General features: G+C 37.8%; 1 protein-coding gene across 3 annotated transcripts in view; it reads right to left on the reverse strand.

Moving 5' to 3' along the window:
* LOC121672882 (CD109 antigen-like) overlaps nucleotides 1-26120 on the reverse strand; it is a 70687-nt gene that overhangs the window by 27377 nt on the left and 17190 nt on the right. For 2 of the 3 annotated variants that reach the window (XM_042045781.1, XM_042045783.1), the window contains 19 exons: nucleotides 24408-24638; nucleotides 24139-24264; nucleotides 17626-17665; nucleotides 17047-17131; nucleotides 14612-14708; nucleotides 13417-13552; nucleotides 12472-12581; nucleotides 10540-10779; nucleotides 10104-10205; nucleotides 9951-10013; nucleotides 8284-8460; nucleotides 7260-7412; nucleotides 6455-6529; nucleotides 5953-6013; nucleotides 5299-5431; nucleotides 4412-4529; nucleotides 1571-1684; nucleotides 1148-1366; nucleotides 328-472 (listed from right to left, as the gene is read on the reverse strand). In XM_042045781.1, coding sequence (XP_041901715.1) covers nucleotides 328-472; nucleotides 1148-1366; nucleotides 1571-1684; nucleotides 4412-4529; nucleotides 5299-5431; nucleotides 5953-6013; nucleotides 6455-6529; nucleotides 7260-7412; nucleotides 8284-8460; nucleotides 9951-10013; nucleotides 10104-10205; nucleotides 10540-10779; nucleotides 12472-12581; nucleotides 13417-13552; nucleotides 14612-14708; nucleotides 17047-17131; nucleotides 17626-17665; nucleotides 24139-24264; nucleotides 24408-24638 — 2425 coding nt within the window. The remainder of the gene's footprint in view (nucleotides 1-327; nucleotides 473-1147; nucleotides 1367-1570; nucleotides 1685-4411; nucleotides 4530-5298; nucleotides 5432-5952; nucleotides 6014-6454; nucleotides 6530-7259; nucleotides 7413-8283; nucleotides 8461-9950; nucleotides 10014-10103; nucleotides 10206-10539; nucleotides 10780-12471; nucleotides 12582-13416; nucleotides 13553-14611; nucleotides 14709-17046; nucleotides 17132-17625; nucleotides 17666-24138; nucleotides 24265-24407; nucleotides 24639-26120) is intronic. The other variant, XM_042045782.1, reaches the window with a different exon arrangement.

The raw sequence follows: 26120 nt of genomic DNA on the forward strand, positions 1-26120 counted from the left end.
TGTCACAGTAAACAACAGTTAGTCAGGTTACAGGTTTCATTCTGCAGACAGCATAACTACAACAGAATACCAGCAAACTTTGCAGGACCTTCTTGACTAAAATCCAATCTCTAACTCCGAAAATACCTTACAAACACCATATTAGCACAAATTAAATAAATTAAAGGAATTAAAACACTCCATCCATAAGGTCTCCCTATGTTTATCCTAATGCATGATGGTAAATTACTGTGACTTAATGCATCAACCTATTTATATTGCAGTTAAATAACAATTAATGCCATAATTAATTCCCTAATGATAGCAACAGAGTAAGATAATTCTTACCAACAGCAGTGACCTGCACTCTCTCACTGTCACTTACAACATCCAAAGGAAAAGTGAATTCCAAAGTTTTTGACACTGCTTGTCGTTTATTCCCAGTCAAATCCAAAAGGACTGTCTGAGAATATGTCTGTTCCAATCCTTCAGCCTATGAAGATAAAGACAGGGGGGCTGAGTATCCTTCTGTAGTTGATCCTGCCCTGAGCAGGAAGGTTGTACCACTCCCTTCCAACCTCAACCATTCTCTGATTCTATGATCTTGAGCATTTATTGTATGATGAGATGTACAACTGTCTACCACCTTCCACTGAAATGGAGCCCAACACAAATCAGACATCCAAAGCTAGGCAAGTCTTATCCGTGTCTGGTTTACCAGAAAGCCTGGAGGCTAAAATTCCAGCACCAGTAGCAAAATACAGAAATGTTCATCTAAAATAGGCTTTGAATGAAAGCCAGGTGTAAGGTAAAATCAATTGCACTTATCCAAACAGTTACCTGGTCTACTCTCCACAGGTTATTAAATTAGCTATAGCACCAGGGGTTCAGTGATACACAAATAGGTTTCATCTTGCTTTCAAGAAGCGTTGGACAAACTATCTGTAGTTGAATAGATCTATGTGTTCATTCCTGGAAGGGGATCTAAAGAATTTTAAAGGACAAATTATTTTAAAAGAAGTGTTTTCTACTTAAAGCCACCTGACCCCAAACTGACCACACAAAGCAAGAGGCAGACAAGTACACTGGGTTGCCTTTTTGCCGAACTATGTTGCCTGTTTTCGGGAACAATTTACATCAAGAACAAGCCAAGCTACAGGTTGTTTACCTTTACTAAAATTTTCTGGATGACAGCATCAGAAGCAACAGATGATATTGCTGTCACTTTGATAGGAATCTCTCCCAGATGTTTTGGCTTGATTGGAAATTGAACAGTTTTTCCATCTTCACTTGGTACAGATATAGACTGTTGATTTGCTGTAGCATTTATTTCATTGGATGTTAGAATAATTTCAAAAGCATCATTCATATCCAGGATCACAGTAACCTGTAAATACAGTAATATTTGCAATACAAAGTGTTAATTTTGAAAAGCTGCTTTCATAATCTGCCACCTGTTTTGTGTGTAGACAAGTAGGTCTGCCCACTAAAGAAAATACTCCAGTTCTCACAGAGAAAGGCATGGTCTTCCTCAGTGATGAAAACCCTGCAGTATCAAGTAACATTCAAAGATAAAGAGATTGTTTTTTACCTCAGCTTCTTCTTTCAAATAATTAAAGATGTTCACTTCCAAAATGAACTGCTCTCCTCTGATGATGGAGTATGGAAGGTTCAGGAAAATGAAAAAAGGTTGAAAAACTTCTAGCTGCAAAACAAAATCAGTCATGAACCCCTACAACCTAGACTAGAAACTAGAAAGAAAATTACTATACAACTTGTCTTCTGATCACTTTTAAATTCAGTGATAGAGTACGTTTAGTTGTACTCTACAGCTGACAAAACACATTACTGCGGGGCTGAAGCAGAGGGCAAAGATGCTTCTGGTCGTAAGCACCTTTAGAAACACCATTCAGACAAGAGCTGCTGACAGCTTTGACAGGGCAGCCCCAACAGACGCAACTGAATTAGGACTAAGAGTCTATCATCTTGCAAGTTTGGAAGCTGTGAACTGTCCTGAACTCTCATTAAGGTAACTGAATTGCTTTGAGTACACAAGTAATGAATGATTAAGACTCTGTAAGTTGACCTATTTTCATGTCAATACAATAATAACTAACTAACTCACCCAAATTCTGTAACTCAACACCACCTTACAGTGCTTTTTTTATTTAGTAAGATTAATCTTAACGTAAGTTCTTTAGTTATACTTCTAAAAATATGTACTTTATTAATTAAAATAAAAACTGCAGAAATATACCAGCAAGCAGTTTCTTTTATCTGCGAACAGAGCATTTTGAAAGAAATCTTTACCCTAAGAAATCAGTGTTAACGTCTCATCAAGCTGAATGGGATCAAAATTTCACTGTTTATGAACAGCTGTACAATAAGAATGGCTGGGACATAATATCCTTTATAAGCGAAATGTCAGTTAAAAATTATTTTAATCTGGTTTGCATTTAAAAAAATCTTCCAAGTGTTTTGAGTTTCAGAAACAAAAATCCCTCAGCTTTTCTTTTCTAGCTAGCAAATATTCCAATGCTTTCTGTAAAAAAAAAATTTGTTTGCTAAAGCTCTCAGTGTCATAAACTTCTTTAGATATTAAACATTAGAGAAGTTCTGATGGAGACTTTTTTGGTTAGTTCATAGTAAAGGCTTTCCCTATGCACCTATTTTTTTTTGTCTTTTTACTTTAAATAAAAACTGAAGTCTTACACTCAGGGATATGCCAGTATATTACAATAAAATAAAACTGAGTAAAATTATTGACACTCTGTGTAGGAGAAGTCAAAAAAAAAAAAAATTATGCAAAGCAGTACATGACATAAAGCACGCAGATGTCACTTACTTCCTTCCCCCATTACATTTTTCATGTCTTTCTTTTAATTGCCTCTCTGTATGGTACTGATTAACATGTTTCAGCCATATGGAACTCTAAAGCACAACCTAAATGTCCCAACAATAGTGAAGTACTGAGCAGTGCATGGGGGTGATTATAGCTAAATTATTATCTCAACATCTGTTCTACTTGCAGCCTTCTCACATTTGAGGATGAGAGGCCAAGTGTGTATTTCCACACAGTTTTAATCAGAAAACTATCCTTTTTTCTGTCCCATCTCTGCCAAGCCAACCAAAAGAAACAAGAATAAGGATTCCAGTCTCAAATGAGCCTTAGCCACAAAATCCAGACTGGGCTCCAAATTCTGTAGTGGGGTTCAGATCAGGGTGTTCAAAGCACAAGCTCTGTGTCTGGTATAGAAGCCAACTGCGAAATCTCGACCTAGATCTCAGTTTGGATCTCAAAAGTTCTTCCTCCCCAAGAATTTGAGGGCATGAGAACTTAAATGGATAAGCTAGCTGTCTACAAGCTATGCTTCCCCTAGTCCAGGAACCAAGGTGGAAATCCACGGCCCACTGCTACAGTTTCAACCTTTCTAAACCTAGGTATGTGAGTGGAATTGTCTCTGATAGGAACATAGCTTCTCTAGGATCTTTACATAATGAATGGAAGGATTATTCTATGTATATAAAATACTAGCTAAATGAGACTTCATTAATTCCTGTTTTAAACAGGCTAAACAACTCTCTTTAAGCAGTGGTTTCCTTGAATACAGAGTGATCCTAGGACAACTGAACTTGTACACTGGGAATCTCAGGTTAGAGATCTAACCTGAGGAGTGCTGAATTTAGCTTAAACTGCTAAACTCCTCAAACACTTGGAAGCATGAAAAGAGCCTCAGGACACAGAAATTTGGGAGCAAGAAGAATCTCATCCCATGGCTAGCTCTCAGGGTCCACTCTGCTCCTCAAGCTAAGTCATCCAAAACTTAGCACCTATCACAGATCACAGAATGGTTCTGTTGCGAGAGACCTCTGGATAACATGTAGTCCAAGCCCCCTGCAAGTTTATCTAGATCAGGGGTACCTGTGTATTCCAGGACTGCTTTTGACAGATAAATTTAGTCTTAAATCAGCTCTCCTGTTCTCCCTCCCTGGGGTAAGTGTTAGCCGTAAGTGTTAGCAGAGCAGCAGACAAATGCCTCTCACATCCCAGCCACCTCTTCCCTGCATTATCAACTCATGGAATGCTCTCTGGGAAGAGCCAAGAAAACATGCAACACTGTTCCCAGATAGTCATTCCCCCTTTCTACATACAAAGATTTTGAAATGGGCACATCCAGGAAGTACTCTTCTCCAACAGAAATAGGCATCCAAATATCTGTGTAAAGTCTTAGATATGTGCATGAGCCGGAAGGGAAGGCAGATATAGTATCATACATGTCTTCAGTGATGATGTTTTCTTTACAGTTTGAATACACGTGGCCTCTCAGTCTCTTTATTAGTATAAGGAGGTGCTGCTGTTAGAACTAAATCAGAGTCCAGCAACAACCTACAGTGTTACCAGCCTTAAAGGAGAACTCTAGTGAGATGGTACCTCCACCGGGGCAGTTGTCACTCCAAGCCCACCGTTTTCAGAGATCACAAAAGCACTGGCTACCCAGGATGTGATGGTATCAGGTACAATGGCATCCATTGTGGTTTCTGTGTCAGATCTGATGGCAGAAGGGGAGAGCAGACTTTCAAAACCATCCATTTACAGACATCAGTAAGTTGTCTGATACACACGTCTAAAATACATGAAAAATTAAGTCCAAATTCCTGGAAAGAAAAGCTGCTCATTATCATTTTTCTTCTTCTAACCATTTAGAAATACTGTGATGGGATCAAAATTATTTTAAAAATTTAAATTATTTTAAATTACATGAATTGAAGGTAATTACACTGAATCACATTACATGTAATCCACTTTTACACGTCCTTTTAAAACAATCCCAGATGATGGTTGCTTCCTGAACTTCTCAGCTGTAAAAGAATACAAGATTTGTGCTTCACGATGCAGGTCATGTTTCACCATCATTTGACAGTTTGAACTATGCATTGAATTAGGTGCAGACAGCAATAATTTCCCTTTCTAGGCTAATCACCATCTTTTCATGTCCTGTAGAGAAAAACGCTAGGTGTCCCTATCTATTATGTCCCCATCTGTAAAAGCCAGAGTTTCTTTTGTCTCCAGGATTTTTATCTAGCTTATATTGAAACTCCTAGGATTTCAGTCAGCATAATCCTCTCTTGTGCAGTTGTACAACTCCTCATTTTTCCGATTTTCAGTCTCACTTGTGGCCTCTAGGTGGTAGCAGAATATAAATAATGCTACATTTTAAAGCAGTGTTCTTCAGCACTGGTGCAGAATGCTACTGAAACCTACAAAAAATAAAAAAACCTGCAAATGCAAATCAGTTTCCATTTGCTTCTAAATTATACCTCATTTCAGTGTCGATCCAAAGCCAAGTCTCTGGAAAATGTGTCCTCACATAGAGATTGCTGAAATCAGGAGGTCCATTTTTAGATACCGGCATATCACCGAAACCATCCTCTATAGGTATCATTCCACCATCTACAAAATAAAAAATACTGTCCTACCTACAAATATCTATATTTAGAAAACTCTAATAAATGCAATTAAGAAAATTCAAATTAATATACTGTTTGGACTAATCTATAGCTTTTTACATATGGTAAAACTACTGTGTGACACTAGGAGCTTTTTTATTTTAAGAATAAAAAAGTTTCACACCAATTTCTACAGGGCCTCTGTGGAGTGCTTATGAAACAGAGGCCATGCAGTTTGGCTACACATGACAAACCACTAAAACATGTATCAGCTGGAACTGCATATGAAAACTCCACTCACCCTCAGGCTTTTAAGGGGTAATGTCACTGCAGTGAAAAAGGAAAATTTCTAAAATGCTGATGGTATGAATTTTGTATGTCTGGAACCTTTGAAATGGTAATAGTTTGTAAGGCTGGATGCAACCTATATGCAGCACAGGAAGAAGACATAATAGGGGCCCTATCCCATGGACCTCCTTCCCCACTCAGTAAACTAGATTTGACTACATTTGTTGTATTACTTACAAAGAAAATGTTCCTTATCCTCCTCAAGAACTGCATCAGTTGATACCCAAAGGCTGCATTTCTGGATAAAATTTATACAGTATATCTCAATACAGGACATTCAAGACATCAACAGTGCTTATCTATTTTCTTTTTCTCTTCTTTCTTTTTAAGTAAATAAAGTCATAAAGCAAGCATAGAACTAAAGCAAATAATATACAGGAACCATACAAAATGGAGGTGATATGAATCTGAGTATTTCCATAATGACTGAAAACTTTTCAAAGTGAAGACTGTATCAAGCATAAAGCAACCTGTATTTATGGAAGTATAAATATATTCCTTGGCATTCAGAGTATTACATATTGACTAAATTCACACTTCAAAACTCATATAAGCCATGAAAACAGTACATTGTCTATAGTTACAAAAGTTAGAAAGTTCACTTTTTTCTGGCAAGTGATGTGCAAATCACTAAGCAGTAAAAAAACCAACAGCCTAGAATTATGAAAAAATAAAGTACCTGAAATACACCAGAAGAACCTCTGACCAGGGGGAAATACTCCACTGTGCTGTATAAATTGAGCTCATGGAGGACCTAAGAAAAAAATAAAAAATCATCCAAAGACTGAATGCCAACTACAGTTTTAAGAACTTTCACTGTTGCTAATTCATACAGCTGTACCACAAGCTGTAGCTTGCTTAGCTCTCATGCCAAAGAGAAGAGTCTGTGACAGGATGAAGGGGGTTAGGTTGCAGTGGTTTTACGATTAATGGAAGGGTGACCAAGACCATCTATACGCCTAGAACAGAGCCTACAGCCCATCGATATTTTATGGCACTTAGGCTACGTACTTCGAGCACTTTAGGAATAATATATATTGCAAGCTCTTTCAAACTGTAGATGCAGTAGAGCTTCTGCAAGTAAAGGTAATTTAAAAGTATGAATAATTATTCTGCCCTCCCAAGAATAAAAATTCTTCATTTTATATTATTAAATTTAAATAACACAAAACACAAATCATTAGGGGTTTTTTTTCCTAACTTCTTTGTCTTTTCTGAATGAAGAAACTGCCAAGTCTTAATAGTTTATCAAATGAAAAACAATGAAGTATTGACTGGAATTCAAAATGCTGTGTCTATTACCTTTTAAGCCTTACAGTCACTGCTGCTCATATTACTTGCAAAAGTAAAAAACATTTGCATAATTACAGCCTAAAAATCATGCTCAAAGAACATTACCTGTTCAGCATATAATCTGTAACATTTCCACAAACATACATATTTCATACACACAATAATGAAAACCTTTTTTCCCATATACTTACAGATTCTTCTGTTATGTCACTACCTTCTCCCAGAAGCTTTGCACTTCTATCAACAACTGAAAGTCCAATTACTGATCCTGGCTCTGTTGTACTGATTTTAAAGGAGACTTTCTCAGATGGCTTGACCTTATCTTTGCTCCAAGAGATTTTAATCTAGAAAAAAGTGAAACACAGCACTGATTTAAATTCTACTGTGATAATTACAGCTGTTAACAACTCTCAGAAAGTAGTTTTTTTAGATTATTTGGCTATAATTAAGACCCTGGATTTGCTTTTCCTAGAACATTTGGGACACTGGGGACCTCTGAGAGTCTTTTTCCTAGGACTTTTGGTAACTTGGATAAATCGTGAGGCAAATGGAGACATTTTTCATGCAGCAAGACAAACAGGCTCCCTACTGATGTCTGGTTATAAGTGTTAAAGTCTACAGACGAGAGAAAGAATTTGAACTTATCCAGGCTTTGGATGGTGCCACCTATAAAAAATTATAGTGAGGCTTTTATTTGCACAAAGGACCAAATCTCATCCTAGTAAATAAGCTTGAAAAATCAATTCATTGATGCACTAGGCATTTTCCCACTCTTCTTCAAACTTTTTTGAGTTAAAGCATTGACAGTCCCATGAAACACAAACACTGGTCACAATGTGACCACTAATTGGCTAGAACAAAGTCTTCATAAACATTTACAATTCTGCCCTTAGAGCACTCACGATACCTTGTCACTATATTAGCCAGAGGAATCTTTGGCTCAGTAATTGACCAAACTATTAAAAATACGAGGAGATGCTGTGCATCTGTTTATGTGGAAAACACAGCACCAGTAGAAACGACTTGCAAATATGCAAAAACTGGACCCTAACTGCACTGGTATTATCAAAAGTCTTTCCAAAGACTTGCACAAACCTCAGATTAGATCCTCAATGAAAAAAGTTTTTACAGTTACAATCCTATGATCTAAAATACTGTTTGCCACACAACACCCAGACAAAAACATGGTCTCAGACACAAGTTCAATACAATTACCTTGTCATCCAAAGCAGGCTGGATAGGGACAGTGAGAGCATCATTTACAACAACTCCAAGCTCATCTACATAGAATACAAGTATAGATATCAAAGGAGCCCAGGAATTTTCTGCTGTTAAAGAGAATGTTTCTGTAGCCTTTGTGCCAAAAGCCATAATTTGTTCCTTAGATAATACCTGAAGGAGAAAAAAATGTAACACTCAAACTGTTGGTATCCTCAATATGTCATAAGCTCAACAATTCTTTCTACAAGTAGCTGCTGGAGACACATAGCTGTGATTCATTGGGTTTTTTTTACTAAGTGGTAGACCAGTTCTGTGAAAATGGGCATGGTAGGTAATATAATATTTAAATAATAGATTTCTTTTAATAATGATAATTCTTTTTCTGTGTTTTAATTCCTGTATCACTACGGACAAGTAAAGAACTACAACAAGTGTACACATATGCTATGAGAACATAAAAATACAACAGTAATAGGGTTGGCTCATGTGGGTCATCTGTAACAGCATTTGAGTTTGGATCAGACATATAGTTTTAAAAGCAAACCTCCAAAACATCCTACTTAGAACACTTTGGTTTGCCTCACGGAGAGTGTGAACTGGGGTCTAGTAATCGCTCCAGTTAAAAGCAGGCATTCATTTTAACAGATCAGATTAGAGCTAGTATGAAGCTACCTCAAAATACCTGGATTTCAGATCCACAGCAACCATTTTTCACTCTAAATTTGTTCCTACATAGACTTACTAATAAAGACGGAGAGATGAAAGGCAGTTCCTTGCCTTTGGTTGCATAGACCTGATTTATATTAAACCTTCTAGAGAGTGTTTCTATTCTAGAAAATACATCAGAATGCCCAAATTTTACATGTATTTGTATATAGGTTTTCCTAATTCAGTTTACTGTTAAAGTCTGTGAAAGAAAAAGAATATAGCTAACATGGTCACTAAGATGCAGACTGTGAACAAGACAGGCACATGTTAAAGACAGGATAGGAAACTTATGATGGTATATGTAATAAATCTTTCCATTCAGATACTGGAAGATACAGTAGAGCAGCTGAGCAATTAAACAGGCCACTACCCAAGACATTTATTTTAAAATGCTTCCTGTGAATTTCCCTTGTTAACAATGCCACTATCTCCACTCAACCATCTGTTTCCTCAGCAGGCAGCTCTTCTCACCCTGTACCCACACGCTCAGCCTGACAGCCCCGAATCTGCATACGGGCTCCACCAGGCCCCTGCTTCCACCTGCATCTGCAGGATCTGCTGACAAAGCCACAGTCTGGGCTGCTCCTGGGACATCCTAGTCCCTTCTCCCACTGCAGGTGCTCTGCACAGTCAGAAACAGTATTGTTCTCACAGTTGTGCCTTATCTCACATCTGCAAGCAGAAATAACCCAACACCCAGATCAGAGAAGCACTTTTTCCAGAAGCACCTCCTTACAGTGCCAGGGGCATTCCTCCTAGGTAGAAAAATAGAGCTCTCTTTCATAAAGTACCATCCTAGTGGAAAGGAAGTTTTTTGAGCCTCCTCTTTCACAAAGGACAATTAAAAAATGCTGAATCTCTCTAATGTTTAATCACATTCCACTCACTGGAGTATTTCTCAAGTTGGTAAAAGTCACCTTGGATTGTCCCCATATGTAAAACCAGTAACTTACCAGATAGTGGTACTCTCTAACTGGCTTGTTGCTTGCAATACTCAGCTCAAAAGGCTTCCCAGCCTAGGAAAAGCACATTATTCATATGGATGAGTATGGAAAAACAATGAGTAACTTCGTTTTTATCATGGCAAGTTTTGTCTCAGACTGTACCTTTATATCCTGGCTCTTTTTTTTAACCTGGAGATAAGTCTGACTGGGGGAACTGAACACGTCATAAACACCTATGTCAGTCTTACTGCTGAGGAACTCTGCCTGTGAGACAGTGCAAAAAAAAAACCTCTTAACAAAACAGCAAAATCCGTGGTGTTCATGTATGTTGTACTGTTTACAAGAGCACGGCACCCATAGTAAAAGACCACTTTATGCTTGCTTTGGGTGTCTGGGTTTTTCTCTTTTGATATCTTAGTTCCCATTTGACAAGATCCATCAGTCTCTTTCCAGCTGTAACATATATAAAATATGAAGTAACAAAAATAACAATAGGTGACATGTCAGCTATTGCAGATACCAGGACAGCATATCACTGATCCTGGCTCACACAATTTAGTGTGGCAACACTCCAAAGCAGCATGTTACAAAGCATTACCTGAACTCTCAGAGTTTTTGTATCAGACAGGATTGGAAACTCAACATCAATTACTCCATTTTCTGGGACTGTGTAGTTCAGGACATGGACTGTCAGATTTCTCTCCTCTGTTGCCTCATTTTCCAGATGAGAAAGTGAAGAGTGATGGAAAAGCAGGTCTGACTGTTGAGCAGTGATTGTTACAAGATTCTGCCTCTCATCAGCTGTCAGCTGGTTGCTATCAGAACGTGACACCTTTAGCTAAACAAAAAGAAAGAAAACACTTATCAAACCCATCGAAAAAGGGTAAAGCTAAAATGCACAACACATAGCATATAACAATATATTTGCACTCACATCATATCAAGAAAAATAAGGTATCCTCAGACTTCTCACACATCAATAGCTTTATTTTTGCTCCCTATAAACACTGCAAGTAGGCAAGTCAGGCAAGAACAAAATTATTCATAACCCCAGGGAATAAAGAGTAAGATGGAACTGAAAGGAGACGTGACGCACTTCAGCTCTCCCAATTACTCTTGTAGTTGAAAATGTTTGTGTCTCAGGTAAATTATACATATCCCACCTACAGTCTGAATACATAACTTTATCACCACCACAAGAAAGGGCAACCTAACATTTACATCATGTGGGAAAAGGAGTCAGATGAGCAGAGCTGGTGCTGCGTCAGATGTGTTTATGAATTCATCAAATGAGTTGAAGACTGAAACCAGGCCGAAAATCAACAGTGTGCAACCTCTTCATCATACATCAATCAGCACTGCAACTTACAACCTTTATGCCCACATTCAAGCAGATTTTCATCCAGTAAAATCATTCTTATTCTGAACTATACACCACCAAAAAAATCAACTTTTACATTTAAAAGCACTGATGTTTCCCTTTTCAGTCCATAGATGTCACTGCACTACCTCTCCTCCTCAGCCATGATTTTCCTATTCTCTCTCTGAAGACCATATGCAGGTCTCCACTTATCAGTAACAGCAGCAGCTGCTCATTCACACTTCTTTGGGAGCATAACTGATACTTTCCTGTCTGCCAGCTGCAAGACTTGCCAGATGCCTCAGCTGTCTCTCACTCAAGTAATCTTTGGAAGAGGAGAAAAAAACAGGTGGATTCAAACTGGGATACTGTCAAGGAAAATGAAAAGCACAAAACCCAAAAGCCCAAATGATCAGGTGAGCATAAAGCTACACCTTGAGCCTACTCTTGAATCTACTCTGGAAGAGTATATTCAGCCTAAATCACTGCTATTTAGGTCTCACTTCTATACAGTAAAAGCTCAAGAATTGTAAAATGGATTTTCAAGCAAAATGCAGTGATACAATCTGCAACCTCTGCAAAATGTACAAATATTGAATGCAGATGAGGGACAGAATGAAGAACACGAAATACTTCTATGAGTGGACTGCAGCTGGCATGAAAAGGGACAGGAGGCAGAAAGAACACCTTCACTTGAGAGCAATGTGGTTCGACGAGTTTTAACTGAATTATGTAAAAGCTGCTGAAGTAGATAAATGCACTATATAAAGTATATATTTGTGTGTCTCTGTGTGTATATATATAAACATACACAGAGTTAGACATAAAAAGGTTTGGAACTCAATAACTAATCTGCTGTTTCAAAGCACAGTCACCTAATGGAAAAGAACCAGCTAGGGAAGATTTCTCTTCCATGAGAATGCTGAGAAACTATACTCACATATATCCTGCCAAGACTACAGCATTCCTTGCCACTTTACCCTTTTCTAGAGCAAATGCCTCCAAATTTACTATTTGCTGATATGTATTGTGAAAAAAAGAAGGAATTTGAAAACCAATCTGTAAATTACACTTAAAAATCCAAGGCAAACCTTGCCATATAAGCATAGAGGAGAAGTCACATTTTCTTATCCACAGATGATAATCAAGATGATAAACAAGAGAACTTACAGTAGCTATGAAGTTCAGAGAAGGCTTTATAACTCTGGAGTAGTCTAGAAATTCAATAAAATAGTCACTTTGCTTTGGAAATATGATGGTACTTGAATTTTGGGAGATTCCTGTAGAATAATTGTATGTGTTTAGATAACATGCACTTAACACATATATTACTTTAGCAGCAATACAATTTATTCCCCGAGTTTGAAATAATTCTATCCTATGTTTCCCCATTTCCACTCCTATCATTCTTCATCCTTCTAGCTGAACATCAGTACAAAGGTGGTATATGTTCTGGTACTGCCTGCTAGAACTATAAGGCTATGTCAGAATGACACAAGGAAGGAACTTACTAAATCCCAAATCAGCCAGCTTCACCTTGCCAGAGTTTCTACAGAAAGTCTGTAATGAAATCTAGTTTCAGGGACAGGCAGAAATTTTGTATACGGTTTTTTTTTCTAATGTGCAAGGTGCAGTGGAACATGAACTCACAAAAGCCCCTCAGTTTGCAAATCAGTCCATCTAGAAGGGATTAGACTGTGGACAACATAGGACCAGGGAACTCTTTCTACTAATGTGGCTTACAAATACCCAAAGTCAGGCAAGTTTATGATTAAACCTAAATTTGTAAAATTCAGGCTAATGCTAGCAATTCTTTATGCCTGCTCTTCTCATCAAAAAGGATCAGTTACTGACTTTAAGCTCTCATCAGAATGTATTTCTTGGCTATTTAATCAATCATTTAGCATAGAACTCTATTCAACTGAGTTAACAGCTGGTTAAACTATTTAATTTCTAGGCAAGCAATGCTCAGATAATATATCTGCATGTGGATGGTTTGTGCTGACATCAGTACGTGATACTTTTCTAGTGCTCCAAGCTCTTCCACACAGCAGTAAGGCCTTCCAGCCCCACCTACTCTGGATTTCCCTCAGCAGACCTCACACAGCCACATACCTGTGAGTGACTCAGTCACCACTGCGATCATTTCTATCGGCTCTATGTAATCGCTGTCACCTTGGTGCCACGACTGCTCAGCATTCAAGTTTTGCAACATAAGCTTGTTACAGGTTACATTCACAGATCCATTTATCTGCAATGTTGGAAAAAATAATTGTTGAGCCAGAAAAGCCAAGGGGCACCCTTCTGTCTACAATAGCTTATTTCTGGTTAAGCCCTGTAGCTCTCTCCATATACAAATTTTGGAGTGTCAACACCAGAAAACTATGAATGCTGACCCTTTATTTTTTTGCTGTCAGCAACCTTTTTATTGAATCCAGTAGAAGTTCACTACTTCTTTAGAGGCAACAATACTTTATGGAAAAAGTTAATTTTTTTTTCCTAATTTCTAGAATTATCCATTTCTACATGGCTAGCGCCATGGTACCTAAGCTTTAGAGAAAAATTCAATGAACAAGTTCCTGCCTGAGAAGAGGGGTACACCCTATTCAGCATCTGAGCTCAGAGTTTCTGTAGACTAAGTGCTGCTGAAGGCACGGAAGTCAGACAACGGCTAAAGTCAGCAAACAGAAAATTACAGTCACCTCATGTAGCAAAACTTTAACCTTTTTTAAACACAGTCCACATCTCAAAAGTAAAATATCTGATTTTTCAAAAAGAATGCAATTAATCTATCACCTCTTTTAAGTGCTCAGATTGAAACTGTATGTCGTTTTAAATTTCACACTTCAGGTTACAATTACTGCAGCAGCTCAAATGTAATTGCTGGCAATTAGTAGGCAAAATGCTTTGGTTTCTACCATGCTAGAGCTCCACCTAGACACTTGGAGCGTTCTCCTCTGGCCTTGTGACACAGAGCTCAGTGTGCGGCGGCACACGGCCAGGGAGCAATCCTTAGTATGAGTCCTCCAGCACCTATGTGGCTCCTGGAGAATTTTTTTACCAGGGTCAACTGGTACTCTCCAAAATAACTTCTAGGCACAGGCAAAGGGAGCACAGGTGCCAAGAATCATTCTCAACAAGCAGTCTGAATGTACATGCTTTAGGCTGGAAATTAAAGAGAGTTTAACACTCTCCATGCAAGTCACTCCACAGACCATGCCAGCTGAACTTGGCACTCAGGAATGGTCCCAGGTGTCACTTAAACCACAACAGGACACACATTTAAACAAACTGCTAAGAGATGACTCACCTCCATTGTTGTTGTTATATTTCTCTTGTTTGTCCAGTAAGAGACAGAAAGGCAAGTGACTGTTACAGTTCCCTTTACTGGCTTTCCATACGTGTACCTGAAACACAACAGGCAAAGTCAAACAACACTGCACCACCCTCCAGGGCCTGGGCTCCTGAAGAGCTCTCAAGGCAAAAGATCCTACTAAAATACTAATCTCTGGCCTCAAAAAATGGCTAGAACACATTTTTCCTTTGAAACATGGAGTTTGCAACACTGAGACCAGTTTATCAACACTAAAGATGGAAGCCCAAAACCTGGAAAAGATACACAGTGCTTCTCTTTCCTGCACACAAGCTGTACAAACCTATTAAAATTATTATGGGCTGTACAATGTACAAAAGTTAACTATCCTAAGCTAAAAGCTGGAAGCAAGTTATTGAATAGAACACTGATGTAGCATCATAACTAATATGCAGTAGAGTTAAAATGGGATGTGGGAAGTGTAAGTATTTTGTTTACCAGATACTGCTAACATGAAATGAGATATTTCCAGATATTTGTTAATAATTATTACTAATTATTTAGTAGTCACAGTCTCAAGAAATTATTGCAAACAATGTCCAGCTGGGGCAAATCTGAAAACTGTAACTTACTCCCTTCTTAGGATGACAGTAGCAACCTGCAGTCACTGAGCAGCCATGAAATAAAAATTTTGTATAAATGTTTCCAAGTCATACTTAAGAGAAACCATGACATTTTCACATTGCAACAGAGAAGTGAGGGCAGAGAGGAATGACATAGGGACAGACAGGACACCTACAATCATTCCAGTCCTCAGCAGTAATACATGCAGGTGTGATAACTTTAAAGTACTTTAAATCATTATGCAGCCACTTAAGTAATATCAAAGCTGAAAAGCAGACAGAAAGAAAAATCAAACAGCATAGTTACAGGAATAACTCTGATAACACTGTCTTGTATTTGAACTCAGTCTTTCTAATCAGACCTAATTATAGTCATAAGTTTCCATTAACCTTGAAATGATACTGCCATTGGGCGGCATCCCTGTACTTAATCTAATAATACTCCAGAGAAGAAAAAGGGTTTTATGACATCTGCAAGTGTAAGGGGAGTAAAAACTCTTGGTATAAATAAGCGTTATGTCTATAAAAACAGTCACCAGGAATGAAGTCATTCTCTATGAATAATTACGATGAATCAGGAAAACTTTGTCACTGCTGGGATTCAATCTCAGGTGATTCACTGCTGTCTAAGTATGAATTTATTGCAGCAGCCAGGTACACTTTCAAATACTTTATGAGTATACCAAATGAAAGAGTCAAGTATCCTGTGGAAGGATCCTGTGGAACAACTTAAGAAACCAAATATTACCTGGCATATAGTGGATTCCAAAAGCAAAGCAGAATGGGGGAAAAAAAAGGCAAGGGAAACGGTTTTTTAAAATTCCCCCTTAGGAGATTCACAGAATCATAGAATGGTTTGAGATGAAAGGGATCTTAAAGGTCCTTGCCGTGGACAGGGATGCCACCCATTAGATCAGGTTGCTCAGGGCCCCATCCAACCTAGCCTTGATAGTTTATAATATCAGGTTGCATGGATTCTACAAAACAAAGTGTTTTCTAAAAGTTCAAACATTTAATTTAAATAGCTTGCTACACAATCATTTCTGCATTTCACTTATAAATGGAGTGCTTCTTCAGAAGGTATGTATTTTCAGGCATTAGATAACCCACAAAAGACCCTTTATGTTGGTCTTGGATAGATATATCAAGTAGGTCTACCTGACTCTCATCTTCAAAAATAAAACTAATTTCTCTTTGAGATTAATGCATGGTAAATTTTTGTGTAGATATTTGCTCAGCTGAAAAATAAAATATTGTTTACACAAGAGTCTACACTGAAGCCTCTTCTGAATTTCTCAAGAGCTTTTAATTCTTTACCCATTTACAGGTATAGGTATTTTGATAGGAGAAACCCATACTCAAAATCCACAATGTTGATTTATTAGAACAAGAAGGATGTTCACAGAAGTTTGCCTAATCTTCCAAGTAGTCTAATAAAAATTAGCTACTCTACCTACAGACCTGAATGTGGTAAATTAGAAAGTACCATAAAAGAACTATAAGAACAAGCAAAAAGTATCAAAATACATATTACAAGCAAAAAACTTAAGATTTTCAAATAAGGTAGCTGAAAATGTATAGCTATACTCAAGAAGTGCTTACCAGACCAAAAGAACTTACTAGAAATCTGAAGATCTACTGAACCTTGTTACAACAAAATCCAGTTGGATTTTGTTGGATACTAACCAACTAATTCTGAATAGATGGGGCTCTGTTAGCGTTCTAAATATAAGTTTTACTTTGACACTTAGAGACCCGCAGTAAGTTTCTTAAGAGTGAGGGTGACAACAGTATCAGTGATTTACTTACCTTGCAGAGACAACACCAGTTACATCTTCATCTCTCAAAGAGTAGTATAAGGGTGTTGTTATCATGACATCAAATTTTGGCAAAACTAAAAAAAAAATTACAGAAAGGATTAAATTCACAGAAGGATTTTTTTTTTAAGTAATAAGGGTAGAACATGTAATTTGATAAAGACTTCTAGTTTCCTAAGTTTCCTAATATAAGGTAAGATGCATTTTTAACCCAATTCCCAGACTACGACTTTTTGTTGAAAGGAGAACAAAGCATCATAAAAGCAGCCTGCACATAAGCTTGTAAGTCTGAAATATAAAACATTTAGCTTATTCAGCTTTGACAGAATCATCAGCAAGCTTCACAACCACATACTATACAGATATTCTGGGATCATTAAAACCACCAGAGATAAACAGGGCAGCTGATAAGAAGGTATTTTTTGTCAGTCTCAGAGAAGCCAAAGATTTGGAAATTAAAAGTTTTTGTGAGTATTTAAAATGTTCATGCCAGCCAAGGGAAGCTAGTATAAATTAATAGAGGATCACTACTGATTCTGATCACTACTAAATGCCCTTAAATAACACTTACCATATTCCATCACTTTAAATCTTTGATAATGAACTTGACCCTATTGAAAAAAATTCATATGAGAAAATACATACAATTGTGGTTAAATTAGTAAATTTAACATACCTTCTTGGCCAAATCCCACCCATATTCAAGTTAAACTACAATTTCTCACATGGTGTGATTTTAAATCATGTCTCAATCACTATCAGCTCCTGTAGAGACCAGTAGTATACATTTGCAAAACAGAAGGACGCAGAAGCTCATGTGAAGCAGACCGTAAGTGTATCTAATGAACAGCTTGCGCAGCTTCCAGTCTGCAGACATCTACATATGCCTGGTTTCTGTATTTAAAAAAACTGAATACCTGAGCTAGCTAGCATAAAACCACCTAGCATAAGTAGTCACAGTCATCATGATAAACCGACTGACATACCAGCAGTACCTTTGTTAGCGTATCTTAACTTCTACAAACAAGAGGCTACTACAGTGTCTATCTAGTGGACTAGACTACTTCAAAAGCACATATAATCTTATGATTCTACATTTACTCAAAAGGGGGCTGCAAACAGTCATACTTACTTCAGCAGATACTCCTGTGTTATATCTTCTTGTCTCAGCTATTTATTACTTAAAATCAAGGAAAGAAATAAAAAACCCTATAGAATGTGCTGTTACTTGTGTTCTATTTTCCTATTTTTCTAATTTTTTCACTTATTTCCTGATTTTCTTGAAGAGGGAAAAGAAGAATGAATATGGATAACCAATTGTCAGGGTACATCAAGATGCATCAGATAGGAATGACTGTTTTTGGCAAGAGAAGATAAACTGAGAACTCCTGTGGTAAAAAACCCTAGGATCAGGACCTAAGCTAGAAACAACTATAAACTTTGGTTACCTGATCAACAACTTTGCAAGTTAAGCATCACAGACCAAGCCCTTTATACATCTATATTTACACATTTCCTAGCAAAATACTCCTGTCAAAGTAAAAATCAGACTGCTGCCAATTTCATTATTAAGTCACTGATCACCAAAATGACTGCCATATTTACATTCCTAGGTTTGAAAATATACATGCAGAACCAGCTATTTTCACAACATTTGTGCAAATCATAATACGTGCAACACAAAATGCTACAGCGTTGACATGCATGTATCAGCCTACAGTCAGATTACTATCAGGTAACCTCAGGAACATGTATCTTAGGAAAATGACCTGTAGTGAATTCATCTCACATCTTGCTCTCTGTACAGCTTTTATTTCCAGTATTAAGTATATATGTGACCCTTGCCATAAAGCAAACCCTGAACAAAATGTTACCCCAGATAGCATGGTAGAAAAGCATCTCCCTTGAAAATAAAATTTTGTTTCACATTATCTTAGAAGTAAAAAAAAAACCCAACAAAACCTACAATTAAAAACTAAGAACTGTTAAGTAGTAGAAAACAAGAGATTACAGTGAGACTAGCACTCCTGGCTGCATCTTCTCTAAAATGACAAGCTTTGTGACAGAAATGAAGCCATGCTTCATGGTTCAGGGAAAGGCAAAGACCCTACTTGGTCATCTTGATGATTTGAATACCAAGCCACATCTCCCACTAACACACTTTTCAGCCAAGCTGGTCTGAAGTAGGACAAGTAACAGCACTTCAACCACTCTATCATTTTAATTCATTGGGGCAAGGCTGTCTCTCTGGCAAACATTGTTCAAATATACTGAAATGGAAGTTGTTAAACCAGTTTCCAGGAACAGTGGCTTTTCAGACAAGCAGTCAGTTAGTTATATATGCACAACCCCAGAGAGATTTTTAGGAGTTTTCTTTAAGATAGGAAAACAACACCATGCCTATTCCATTTTTTTTGCAGAGCTGCTTTATTCTAGTACAGGTTTTGTCTTCCATGCCTTCTCCTGCTTCTTAAGTACACTCGCCCTTCTAGACTAACATTTTGCCCTAAATCATCATTTCTTAAACTGCAGAACACCTATTGCATTCTGTGTCCATCGCCCAGAGTAAGAAAAAAGTGCCAAAAAAGAGATCCACAGAAGCGTTCTGGGATGATAAGGATGAGCTTTTCTGCAGGAGAGCCTTAGACGCTGTGGATCCTGACATCCAAGAATCCCTAACAACTACAGTCTAGATTCTGCTCTGCTGTGATGAACCGCCCTGCTTTAATTCATTAAGTCTGATCCAACAAAAGTGAGGTCACAGGAACTGTTCTGCACAGATTTCTCTTCTTTGGCAATTGAAAGTCCCTGGAATGAATCGGATCTGGGTCCACTTTCTTATTTCTTTCTGACATTGACACGCATCGCTGTTAGAGCATGGGTAAAGACTCTGGGTGTGGTCCAGGGTTTTGCCCTGGAAAAGCGCAGTGCTGGCACCAGCTGCATTCCTGGGGCTACCTCATTGTCTCACAGGCCCTGTCAGGAGCACTCTTCCGCCTTAGCTTTGCAGCTAAATAAAACAGATTTTTGTCTACACAGGACTAACAGAAGCACTTCATGATCACTTCCATGCTTTGTTTTTGCATGCAGGAAACAAACTCCAAAATGAAATTCTGTTCAAACTCAATAGCACAGTCTCCAGAAACTAAACAGAGTCCCACCAGTGTCACCACTATTTACACTAGCAGATCCTGACTGAATATCTGTGCACATTTGCAAACTACTGAATAGTCAGCCAATGCCAAAAGTTTTATGTACAGTCTGATTTTGAAGAAGTGTGACACATTTTTAAGCAATTATATATACAACATTAAACTTAATGCATCAGATGTGAAATCCATAACTGACCTAGCAGTAAAACATGACAGAATTCACTGTAGATACACTGCAATATATATTAAACCTCAAAAGCTAAAAACTTCAATATGTAAAGTATATAAACATTCCCGGTTGATTCTGAAAGTTGCTTTATAGCTGAAGCTTTAAAAAAAAAAAAAGTAATACTCTTAAAAATATTTTGGAAAGCCCTTGTTGCACCTGAACCATTACTACTCTTCAATATTTGATAATAAATTTATACATAACAACTTCCATAAATTAGATTACAAAATGCTGTTTAACTAGAAACAACTTCTGGTTGGAGGTGTATGCTACTAAAACTCAGCAACTAGAAGTCTTTCGGCAACAGGAAATATAAGATATCCAACTAAAATACAAGGTAGAGACTTGGAAACCAGACTTTAATTACTCTGTCTTGAGTTTTCCTGGAACAGCTGTACTTACACCTGAACTTTTATTAAAAAATACTACAGGATGTTTAACAGCAGCAAGCAGCCAAAACCTGATTTAAAACAGGATTCAGAGGCAGCACTTCCAAAAATCAAAACTCAGTACACTTGAAAACTGATCTGTAATCACAAGAAGGGAAATTTTATTTCATCATTTAACAACTCTTTAAAGACAAGAGGGAAATCTGAGAAAGAAAGCCTGGCTATTTAAGTAGAAAGTTCAGGTCATGGCATCAGGATAGCTAAGTCATGCAGAGATCAGTCTGGGTTTGCCATATGAAGATGTTCCTAAAGCCTGAACAGATCCATAAGCTGTGCTGAATATCAAGCAGAGCCAGAGCTGGCAGTACTAGTTAAGGATAGGTAGACATACCTATTAAAAATCCCAGTCATACACTAAGTCTTCCTTAGCAGTAAATCTAAGTTATCAGTGACCTCTGTTATCACGAAGAGATTGGTGAATCTATGCAATTTTATATGTGACACAATAAAACCTGGATGTCCCCTTGAAAAACAGAACTGCTGCAGAAGAGAAAGGAATAACCAGGTAACAGCTAGGAATATCCACCAGGAGTCATCTACTCACTCACTAGCTTTCACTGAACACCAACTAAATCTCCACTATATCACCAACATAGAGACACCTACACAGCTTAATGTTCAAACTGAATCCCATCCCGTATGATCTTGTATTTCACTGCATAAACTCCCTTGCAATCAAGAGAATAAAGTAGAGTTTCCCATTAGAAAAGTTATTTTCTTTTATTCTGAAAAGTGTCTTGCAGGTCTCATTAATCCAATAGCTGACACAGTATCAGAAAAATAGGTCTGTGAGACAATACACTAGGCAGCCTTAATGTAATAGTGTGAATATTGCAATAGTCATTTAATGTATCTTGCATATGATATCCTTATCCAATGAAGATGCTGTGTAGGCACATGCTATAGAAATAATGCATAATGCTTTGTCATTATATTCAACATGGAATTTGACAATTAAAGCGGAGCAGGTGTAAACAAAAAAGGGCCTGAAAGTAAACATAAGTATTTCTGTGCGGGACTTGGGGTTGCTGTTCTATTCCCAGAGGATAAGCACTGTAAAATAGCCAGGTTTGTCTGGACACCAATGTCTAAAACTTTTTTAGAATAAAATATACTCTTCTTTTTGTCCTCTATTTTGATTTTAATTTTAAAGAGTTTAAATGTCAAAAGGAACCATTTAGCCTGATCTCCTTTTATCCCAGGTTTGGTTCCTTTGTATTCAGCTACTCCAGAAATCTGCACTGTTAGAATGCATCTCCCAAAAAGGCAATCATGAACTGTTAGAGAACACCTAGAGAACTGCATCAACCACAGTAGCCAGGAGTGACCCTGTGTCTTGAGCTGACACCTAAGGCCTTTTTAGTTATCAGTTCTCGATGGAGAGTACTGTGAATTTGTCCAGGCACTTTTTGATCCCACCTGAATTTTCAGTATTCACAGTAACTGCTAGTGCTGTGTTCTGCAGTTCAGTTATGATGTTTTAGTCATTTTGAAATCACTCTTTACCTCCTTTACCTGATGCCCTTTAGCTCTGTGTTGAAATAGACAGGAACAAAACGTTCCCTATTTACTTTCTCCTTGTTACTCGTGACTGGAGAAACATTCCCACTCTGACATATATTTTCCAGGATCATTAACCTTCTGTAGCATAGCTAAAATTTAGAATACCATCAACTACAGTCTATTAAGGTTCCCTTCACTTGTCTCACAGCTGTTTCATTAGCACAGATGAATTTACAAGGCATTTTTCTTTCAACTCTCCAATTTGTTTTTCTTTTTGGTTTTGTTTCAGGAGGGAGTGGCACTCATTCAGATACTGAAAACAGCTGCCACTGTTCCTTCATCAATTATCTCCTAATTTCACCATTACTCAAGCCTTTGCAGAAAGCCCAAGCAGCACATCCCACTTTTTTGCTTGGCAAGTGAGCTGTTGAAGGAGCCCACCACTGTCACCAACCTTCGTTTCCCTGTCTGAGCCACACTTCCCCAACTTCTGAAAAGCACCTACAATAGCTGTGAGTGGGGATGGCTTGACAGCTGGATCAGTGAACTGGTCTGGTCTAGGCAAAGAAAAACACAGATGCTTTTCAATTTGGGTCACTTCCCCACTGCACTTTAGATCTCAGCCTGATGGCAGCTGCTTCAGCGTGACTGAGAGGCTGCTGAACAGCAGTCAGGGGATGGGAAGGAGTGGCAGAGCACAGGGAGGAGCGCAGGAACAACTTAATACATTTTTCCCATCACAGACAACAGCAACAACTCCACACCCACATGACAACGTATTTGAAAAATCCAGTTCTGACACTCACTTGAGCACCACCCTCACAAACCTAAGCCTACAGAAATCTATCAAACACATAACCAGTACTGTTAAATATTACTCCCAAGTAATACATGATCACGTGAGTTTTTCTCCTTTCTACCCATCATCTCCCTCATTATGTAACATTAAGCAGTCCTGTTTATACTTGCTAAATGTCTCTGAACAGCCACTGCAAGCCAAATAGGAAATGCAGTTCCCAAATTATAGGTATTTAAAAGCAGGCTGAATAAACCTGACACACAAGAGTTTTGAGCAGCTAAACCTCCAGCTATTTTTGAAACATGTTCCATGGTGTATCCTTCCACAGCTTGAAGGATTGGCCTGAGAGAACTACTGCCAATAGCAACGTCCAACACAGACTCTTCCAGTTTTGTTACGCAACAGTTCTGTATTACTAGTCACCCCTTCTGTTTTACAAAGTTATTTTTTCCTCAGTAACTCATCAGTCATTGTGAATCACTGAAACACCCCTAAAGATCAGTAAATAGTCTTGTTCTTCAACCCTTGAGACACTTGACTGGCTGCACAGCTGGCACAGCAAATTTCTGTTTATTTGCTTTCAAAATAAACGTAAGAGCATTTCACTTAAAAAGAAAAAAAATTATACTCCATGAGATCTTTCTTTTATATTAGTATTACAACACCTCACTATTTTAATAACATTTTTACTCTGGAATCAAAACACAGACCTTAGGATAAAGTATGTATGTGGGTTTTTGTATCCTTCTCTACAAAACCATATACTACTGACAATCTTGTGAGGTTTGCATATTATCTTTGCATAGTATATTGCACAATATTTGACATGAGGGAAGGATTTGGTCATCTCATGAGCCATGTTTACAACTGTCTTCAGCAACGTAAGCACAATTTTATACACATCTAGCAGAAGAAATAAATCTCTCTGTGATTTGGCAATGTTAATACTCACGTTCACTTCAACCTCTATGGACCAGTCTCCTAGTGGAGGGTTCATTGATAACTGAAATTTTTTGGAAACTACACCCAAATCACCCTCCTCCATCAACCACTGCTGAATCAATTTCCTCCGAGGATCCTAGGAGAAAAGTCAAGCTGCATGTTAAATATGAGTTGCCTTGCTAGCAAGATTTAGGTAGCAATACATATGGTCTGTGTTTTTCACAAATTTGGAACATATGACACATTCCAACATGTCACTATGTTCCTGTGGACACTTACTCGGATATATATATTCAGAGACACCTTGTAAGGTTTAAGATCAGGGTAGACAGTGACAATCCGGAAGAGCACATCTTGTCCTGGTTTATACATAGATTTATCAGTCTGGATGAATACAGAGCTGCTCTTTGACATGTACATCAAGCTGGTCCGGTTAGAGAAGATGCGCCGGCCATCAGCATGGCCTTCCACCAGTAATTCGTAATTCCCAGAAGCAATGTTCAGAGGCAGCTTAAAAAGAAATAGTGACTCTCTGTTAGGTATCAAAAATATTCTTGAAGATACTGTTATTTAAAAAACATTTGACAAAAAGAACTAATATATACCTAAACTTGTCAATTTATGTATATTCTCAAAAAGAGAAAGGATTTTTTTCCATGGCTTTAATGCGTTATTTCAACAATTACCTGAAAATATGTTATCAGAAGCATGTTTTCAACAGACTTCCATCTAATTCAACAGATTTCCAGGTTTTCAACAAGTATCTATGCATTCATATGCCATTCACAGTCTCACACATACATACATTGTGGTCTCTCTTTTCAGTTGTTTAGAAATTTCCTGGGTTTGATATAACGGGCTAATACTCTTCTTCATCACTTTTTTGCCAATAAATTTTCCAAAAATAAAAGATCTGAAGAAGGTATGTGTAAGCAAGATGAGCAGGACTGTAAGAGAACTTTGCACTTGTTTTTTTTACAGTCTTTAGCTTTATATCCTTTGGGGTAGAAAAATCAAACACAGAATTAATATCTCATGAGGTGAGGTACTGTTTTTCAAGAGCAACTTCACAGATTCTGTCCCATTTCAGTTTAATGATTCATAATTACAGCACATACTGTGACTCATTTAGAAAGTAAAATAATTATTCTTCCCAAAATCTTAAGAAATGAAGGAACAGAAATTATATATGGTTAACTTATTTTGGACAGACATTGAAGGATTCTACAGTACAGGCAGAAAAGACAGATATCACTGGCAAGGAAATTTAGACCACATTAAGATCAGAGTAATCATGCACAGGTTTCTTTTCTCTCTCTCTCTCCGTGTCTTTCCAGTGCACAGCAGAAATCCAGAGCTTATCATTCAGATGCATCGCTTCATTTCCTAAAGTTAGCTGGGAGGAATCTCAGTCACAGGGGTTGAAAGGCTTAAAGCAGAGATGCTGCAGCGCATTGGAATTTTAGTTGAGCAGAGCCTTCACAGACAACCACTGACCCCAGGGACATCCCAGCCCAGATGCTGGCTTCTGTACTGCCAGAACGTCTCTTTGAAGAAAGGAAAGGGTTTTAACACAGCTAATTCCAACAAGCAGCCCTGCTGAAAAGCTTAAGAGTCACATGCTTCTGTTTGGAGTTAAAACTGTAAATCTGGAGTAAAACCTCTGAAGTTAAGACAACTAAAGCAGACAGGCTAGCATTTTTCAGCATAACATATGGAACTGAAGCACTCCTCTTGCACTGTAATGAAAATTACAGCTGTTAACTCACCAGGCACAGCACTTCAAAAGTATCCTACCAAGTCCTATAAAGAAAGGCTGAATTGCTGTCAAAGCTCATTTTAACAGCGCACAGTGAGGTAACAGGCATTCACAAACATGGGAAAATGTCACTGGGTGACAAATGAAGTAGATGCAAATGTCTGTAGAGAACACATTTCCTTCTCTGTGTGTTTACCTCTACAGAGGAATCAACTACAATTCTATTCCTCTCT

This window comes from Corvus kubaryi, unplaced genomic scaffold (genome assembly GCF_017639235.1).
Source record: "Corvus kubaryi isolate FWS band 111438036 unplaced genomic scaffold, C.kubaryi_AGA036_p1.0 65025, whole genome shotgun sequence".
NCBI lineage: Eukaryota > Metazoa > Chordata > Aves > Passeriformes > Corvidae > Corvus > Corvus kubaryi.